This window comes from Halichoerus grypus, chromosome 2 (assembly GCF_964656455.1).
Source record: "Halichoerus grypus chromosome 2, mHalGry1.hap1.1, whole genome shotgun sequence".
NCBI lineage: Eukaryota > Metazoa > Chordata > Mammalia > Carnivora > Phocidae > Halichoerus > Halichoerus grypus.
The window spans coordinates 146371894-146379929 of NC_135713.1; the positions used below are offsets into that span (position 1 = coordinate 146371894).

At 34.8% G+C, this 8036-nt stretch overlaps 1 protein-coding gene across 1 annotated transcript; it reads right to left on the reverse strand.

Annotated features, from left to right (window-relative positions):
- Positions 1-1960: 1960 nt before the first annotated feature.
- LOC118550667 (olfactory receptor 2T29-like) lies at positions 1961-6267 on the reverse strand. The gene is made up of 2 exons (XM_036115877.2): positions 6243-6267; positions 1961-2928 (listed from the first exon to the last, which is right to left on the reverse strand). The coding sequence occupies exon 2, from the start codon at positions 2921-2923 to the stop codon at positions 1961-1963; it is 963 nt and encodes a 320-aa protein (XP_035971770.1). The 5' UTR covers positions 2924-2928; positions 6243-6267.
- Between the last annotated feature and the right edge of the window lie 1769 nt (positions 6268-8036).

The window sequence follows — 8036 nt, forward strand, 5'->3', positions numbered from 1 at the left end:
CAGGGATATTGGTCTGTAATTCTCCTTTTTAATGGGATCTTTGCCTGGTTTTGGAATCAAGGTAATGCTGGCCTCATAGAATGAGTTTGGAAGTTTTCCTTCCATTTCTATTTTTTGGAACAGTTTCAGAAGAACAGGTTTTAACTCATCTTTAAATGTTTGGTGGAATTTCCCTGGGAAGCCATCTAATCCTGGACTCTTGTTTTTTGGGAGATTTTTTATTACTGATTCAATTTCTTTGCTGATTATAGGACTGTTCAAATATTCTATTTCTTCCTGTTTCAGTTTTGATAATTTATATGTTTCCAGGAATTTATCATTTCATCCAGATCGCCCAATGATTTGACATATACTTACTCATAATATTTTCTTATAATTGTATGTATTTCTGTGGTGTTGGTTGTGATATCTCCTCTTTCATTCAGGATTTTAATCATTTGTGTCTTTTTTCTTTTCTCTTTGATATCTCTGGTTAGAGGATTATGAATGTCATTAATTCTTTCAAATAACCAGATTCAACAAGGTCCTGCTTACATCCCAAAAGCCCATAATTCCATTTGTAATGGTCTATTCCCCTTAGATCATCACTATCCAGCTTCTCACCCTCACTCACCTGATCTCCATACCTCCAATGTTGCTCTTCTCCAATTGATTCCCACTGATTTAACTTTTCTACAATCCAAGTGTGGTCATTTTATTATCATTTGTAAATACCTGGGTCACAAAAAGGCAAGAAATGAGGCTAAAGTGAAGCAGGAAGGGGGCGCTATTAGGACATTTCTCTCCTGCTTGGTCAACCACCTGAACTTTGCTCATGGTGTTCCTTTTCTGTGGCATCATGTCCTTGCTTCTTGAGCAAAAGCCATGGTCTCAGCCTCCAGTACTCATATGAAGGTAACATCTAGTCACCATTCAACACTGTGATCTAGGGTCTCCATTCAGCCTCTTTGTTTGGCTGAACTCACTGTAATAGGTAGAACTGATGTGTCCTGATCAGCTGCACCCTTTCCACATGAGCCTCAAAGCAATTTATGTATTTTATTATAACTCTTTGCACAAACTACACCTACAGATTATATTCCTTAGGGATAGTAGATTTGTTATTTATATGTTAAATTCACTTAGCTATTAGTTATTTTTTAATTATAGCATAAGGCATGTTTTTTGAGTAAATGAAGGACTCAAAGTTTGATGTTCTTCCTCTGCTTGTTTGTACAATAAGTTACATACTTCAAATTTCAGCTCCAATACCACCTTATGCTGGAAAGCTTCCCTAAGCCCTCCTTCTTGGGGTTGTTTTTCCCACAATACTTTCTACCACAATGGGCTAATTATTTCAGAGAAGGTAACAGCCACTGGATGTCTTCGGGTTTGGAACCTAAAGAACAAAATCACCCTAATTAAACACAGGCCAACACCTGGATTGTTGCAGTAATGATCAGCCATGTTAACTTGTGTACAATTTCCAAGATTTGTCACTTACACTGCCACCATGCAGCCAGGACACATTTTTAAAATAGACAGAAGTTTGATCCTTTATGTTTTATCCTTAAGTAATTTCAAATTTATCTAAAGTTAGTATGAATAATAATAGTACAATTAACACTCATATATCTTTGCCTAGATTCTCCTATAAGTTTATACCCCATTTGGTTTATCACCTCTCTCTCCATCTCTCTTTCATCAGTTACACAGCTTATGATCTTTGTTTCCAAATATTTCATTATGTATTTTTTAAGAATATGAATATTCAGAAAAATGTAACATGGCTACAATACAATTATACAAATATTCTGAATGCAGAAGTGTAAAAAGGAAGAGCTTTCCAGTTTATTCCTTCAAAAGGGACAAATACGTGATGGCACATCATGTTATAAGAATCTGAAGAAAAACGTTGATATAAGGTCCTAAAGTTTTAATTTGTAGAGTGAAGAAAAAAAAAAAACAGTACAAATATTGCCTACTTCATAGTTTCCTGTAAAACAGATCCCAAATTCAACATTTTTTTTAGAGCCCTTGTGACATCCTTATTCCTAAGACTATAAATTAAAGGATTCAGAACAGGAGTGAGTATGGTATAAAAGAGAGATACAATCATGTCCTTCTCAGGGGTGTGGTAGGAGGTGGGAAGCATGTTGTTATAGATGGCAGTCCCATAGAAGAGGATGACCACCATCATGTGGGAAGAACAAGTGGCAAAGGCCTTCTTCCGTCCCTCTGCTGAGTTCATCCTGTGGATGGTGAAGAGGATGAAAGAATAGGAGCTTGAAATGACTGTCACAGGGATGAGGAGCATGAGGACACAACACAGGTACATGAGTGTCTCATAGAGGGAAGTGTCTGAGCAGGAAAGCTTCATTACAGCAAGGACCTCACAGAAGAAATGGTGGATCACCCGGGATCTGCAGAAGGGGAAGGTCATGGTGATGGGTGTGAGCATAAATCCATCCACAGATCCCAGAAGCCAGGAGGAAGACACCAAGAGGAGACACACCCTATGGTTCATGAGGATAGGATAACGGAGTGGATGGCAGATGGCCACATAGCGGTCATAGGCCATGGCAGCAAGAAGAAAAAATTCTGAACCTCCTAGTGTCAGATAGAGAAACATCTGCATCCCACACTCAGGGGCTGAGATCTGTTTCACACCCATGACCTGGTCCATGAGCATCTTGGGCACAGTGACAGAAATGTACATCACATCCATGAGAGACAACTGGGTGATAAAAAAGTACATGGGGTTATGAAGGTGAGCATCACAGTGGATCAGAAGGATCAGGATGGTGTTTCCAGACAAGGCCATCAGGAAAACCACGAAAATGACCACACAAAGAAGAGTTGGGTGTTTGGATTGACTGAAGAGTCCCACTAGGACAAAATCTGATCGTCCAGTATGGTTGACCATCCAAGTGGTATTATACATTGGATTTCACCAGGATCACCAAGGAGAGTTGTGGAGTTAATAGATCACTCATGGGATATGACCACCTGAAAAAAAATGTTTAGTGAACTTGTGTGTGTGTGTGTGTTGTCATGTTTATACACAGCAACCATGTGTGTTAATACAGGGAAATTCCAAGGACCTGTAAATTGTAGGATTATAAGTTACCTGTAATTGAACAAATTTACTAGAAATCTAGGAATTCACATAGTCAGTCAAAAATATTGGTACCTTAGGGCACCTGGGTGGCTCAGTTGGTTAAGCCTCCAACTCTTGACCAGGGCATGATCTCAGGGTCATGAGATCCAGCCCCGTGCTAGGATCAACACTCAGCAGGGAGTCTGCATGAGATTCTTTTTCTCCCTCTCCCTCTGCCCCTCCCCCCTGCTCCCTTTGTCTCTCTGTAAAAAAAATAAATAAATCTTTAAAAAAATATTGGTACCTTAATAATTCCACTACTGGTTATGCATTTCCCCAAATAAAGCAAAAACACTAATATATGGACTTCTGTTTATTTTATTTTTTTTCAAACTTCATGTGATCTCTTAAAGTTTTTATTTAAACTCCAGTTATTTGGCATACAGTGTAATATTGGTTTCAGGTACACAATATAGTGATTCAACACTTCCATACAATACCTGGTGCATACCAGAACATGTGCACCCTTTAATTCCCATCACCTATTTAACCTATTCCCCTTCCATGTCCCTTTGGTAACCATCAGTTTGCTCTATTTTACTTCTCTCTCTCTTTTTTCCCTTTGTTTTTTGTTTAGCTTATTAAATTCCACATAGAAGTGAAATCATATGTCATTTGCCTTTCTCTGATTGACTTATTTTGCTTAGCATTATACTGTCTAACTTCATCCATGACCATGCAAATGGCAAGATTTCATTCTTTCTTATGGCTAATATTCCATTGTATATTTATATATGCACCTCTATTCTTATCACAGCATTATTCACAATAATCAAGATATGGAAACAATCTAATTGCCCATTGATAGATGAATGGATTAGAAAAAAGTGGTGTGTGTGTGTATATTCCATACAGACAGTGAAATATCATGCAGCCATAAAATCCATAACATTGTGCCCATTGTTACAACACAATGGGCATAGATGGTATTATGCTAAATGAAATAAGTCAGACTGATAAAGACAAATACCACATGACCTCACTCCCATATGTGGAATGTAAAAAGAGAAATGAGTGGAAAAAAAAAAAAAAGCAGAATCAGATCTGTAAATACAGAGAAGTAACTGATGGTTGCCAGAGAAGAAAGTGGTGGAGCAGTGACAAAATGAGTGAAGAAGATTGGGAGATACTGTCTTCCCATTATAAAATAAATAAGTCCCAGGAATATAAGGCTCAGCATAGGGAATATAGTCCATGACATTGAATTTTTTATTTTATTTTTGTATTTTTTCTTCATTCATTTTTATTTTTTTTAAAATTTGAGTATAGTTTACAATGTTCCATTAACAAGTTCATTCACCATGCTATGTTCATCACAAATATAACTACCATCTGTCCCATTACATTGCTATTACAATATCATTAACTATATTCTTTATGTTCTTTTTATTCCTGTGACTTATCATTCCATAATTGGGGGCCTGTATCTCCTTCTCCCCTTCACCCATTTTGTCTCACTCTTCATCACCCTGATAATGTTTTGTGACAGATGGTAGTTACACTTGTGAGCATATAATAACTTTTAATCAGAGAGGGAAACAAACCATGAGAGACTCTTAACTCTGGGAAACTGAGGGTTGCTGGAGGGGAGGTGGGTGGGGGTATGCGGTAACTGGATGATGGGTATTAAGGAGGGCATGTGATGTGATGTGCACAGGGTGTTATATGCAACTTACAAATTATTGAACACTGCATCTGAAACTAATGATGTACTATATGTTGGCTAATTGAATTTAAATTAAAAAAGGATATTGGTAACTTATAATATTTCCACAGTTCAAGGTTTTGAGAATTCCTGATGATAGTGTTTATCAATGAGTATGGAATATTGCACAATCACTGCCCTTTGAAAACATAGAAAGGGAATCATTTAAAAAAAGAATAAAACCCCTTATTTCTATAGTTTTTTGTTATGGAAGTCAAAATGGAATCAACCTACATGGTTTAAGGATCCAACTGGACCTTAAAAACTGTTAGAGATATATTCCAGGTACAAAAGATTTAGAAAGTAACTGAAACATGATTTGGGGGATAATCATACCAAAAGTTTGAATCTCCTTTGTGATGCTCTGTGTTTGTGTGGAGTAAGCCATGCATCCACGGGAACAGATGGGGTCCTCACCAATGGTCAGCACCTTAGATATCCTAGGAACATCAATTTAGGAGTCCATACTTTGAGTCTGGACTATGACTGTGGGTCCAGGTTATCCTCTATCCACCATTCTTTTGACCACTTTACATAAAAAGAGGATAATAAAGTTAGGTCTAAATTATGTTCAGTGTTAAATTATGTAAAATAATAAAAGTGTTTAAACATTATCAGTTACAGATGAGTAAGTACATATATTGTTAAAGAGTTAAGATCTACAATTATTATTATACAGATTCTGTGTAGGAGATGGCTGTTACCACTTTTGTTTTATGATATAAGATGAATTACTCCTGTTTGCCAGTTTTAGTATCTATTCATACACATAAGGATTTGGATTTGATAATTTCTGTAGTCAGAGAATATATAATATAATATAATATAATATAATATAATATAATATAATATAATATATATGTGTATATAATATAATAATAATAATATATCTTATTTTATATATCTATATATCTATCTCTATCTCTATCTTATTTTAACTCTATTTAAACAGATCTTTAAGGAGAATCCTACCTTAATTTTGTCTATATAGCATCTCCAACTTCATTTACATAAAGCTCCTACCATTTATTCTAAATTTAAGGGGAGAGAGCTAGCATTTAGAAGATCATTTTCATTTACAAGACAAGTCTTTAGTTGTTTTCACAAGCATCATCTACTTTATTGTCTGTAGTAACCAATTTTTCATGGAAACTGAGAGCAGAGAGAAAAACTGAACAACAATGAATTGTTTCTGACTCAAACTCAATTCCCCTTCCTGTGTCTAGCTACTCAAAGCTTACATGTGTGTTAAGTACTAAAGACAAATAAAATAAATTTGAATTTGGTTACAGTGAAAGAGGTCACAGTCTGTGTATTCAAGCAAAATAGTGTGTGTGTGTGTGATTTAAAGTATAATTTTAAAATAGCTCAAAATAAAAAAGAACAATAGAAAAATACATCTGTCCTTTCTGAAAAGAATCAGTAATAACTTCTTTTACTTTTTCTCTTATGGATATTAAAGTTTTACAACTTTTCGGTTTCTGAAATGTTAAATTTTAAAAGTCCTTACCAACATAAAAAGAAATATTGGCTCTTCTGTCTAGGAAAAGTTTAGAAGTGGTTTCAAATCAGGGATATTTCAGGAATAATCACTAATTTTCAAAATATTCTATGCTTTTATAATGATTCCAAAGATTACAATATTCAACTTATTAAGAGTCCCTAGTTCTTGGATGCTAAAGCAGTAGACAACACTGAAAATTAATTTAATGCCGTAATATAAATATCCAACAAATCTGATACACATTGCATTAAAAATATAATCTGTGAAATTCCACACCTAATGGTAGATGAAAGCTGACCTCTGTGCAAAATTAAAACAGTCCAATAAAAGCAAAACATTCTCCTTTCTGAGTCAATATTTGTGGTGAAAATGAAACAAATCTTTATTGCAATTTAGTAAAAGAGAATGCCTGGGATCAAGCTACACTGAACAGCCCACCTGGCACACCAGAGAGACAAAGGAATGCTGTCTGTACCATGTAAGGTAATTAACCTTATTTTTCTGTATTATTTTTTCTATATCATTTTTTCTTTTTCTATATTATTTTTCTGTATCCAATTTATTGAGTTTAATATAAACAGAACAGTGCACTACTTAATTTGAAGAGTTATTAATGGTGGTGGTATAATAACATCAAATTTTTATTTGAAGCTGACAGCAGATTTTTTCTATTGCTTTACCATATTTTATCTTCCCCAAGAGTTATTTTACTCATCTTATTTTCTCCTTTTACAAATTAAATAATTCAGATTCTGAGGTCATTTGCCTAGCATCACATAATATACCTGGGAGAGGACTTGTGTCTCTATTCAGATGCTGGGGCCCAGAACTCAAAATGCTGTCCTAGCTTTCTAGAACATTATCTTCCCTCCACAGCCTACAATTTGGGTATAATCCCTTACTGTCAGTTATATCTAAGAAACATAAATATAATTGAGACATTTGTTTCACTTTTCTAACTATCAGAAATAATTCCCACCCAAAGTAAAATCAGCCTCATTTCTTTTGTAAAATTTCAGCCTCAAGAAAACAAACACATCATCCAATAATATAGGAGGAATATGTACTCTTTTGCCCATACATAATGGAAATAAAAATCCATTTCCTAGTACGTTGAAGTAAGTTATTGTTACATGAAAGATTCAATTTAAAAAAGGCTCCTCTTGATGAGCACAGAGAAATGTATAGAATTGTCGAATATATATGTGTATATATATTCCACTATATATATATATAACACTGTATGTTAATTATACTTGAATTAAAAATCATATTTGCTTTTACTCATAAAAATAGGCTAAAATGAGGAAATATGGTCAAGAATTAATAGCATGTATCAAAAGGAGAACAAGTTGAAAACAATAATTACCCTTTTGCTCCTACAGTTCTTTCTATATGATTGAACTCAGCATCAGATGTTGCTGCAGCTCTTATCCACCTGAAAAATGGAGTGTGGCCATGGTTAACAGTATAAAGATAAACAAGACAGTGACATCATCCTGGTTTTACTATGCCCATTATGGGAGTTGATGAGGTTTGCTATTGAAAAATTCCTTTTGGGACTTTGAAGAATGCAATTAAGAGACCTAACAACAACAGAAAGATAATAGGTAACTATGTTGCACTATTCTGTTTCTCTCCTCATGTCTTTTTAAAATCTTTTCTTATTATTAACTGGAAATCTTAGC

Bases quoted from the DNA above. Each gene is read 5' to 3' on its own strand.
- LOC118550667 (XM_036115877.2), bottom strand. From the start codon at position 2,923: ATGTATAATACCACTTGGATGGTCAACCATACTGGACGATCAGATTTT.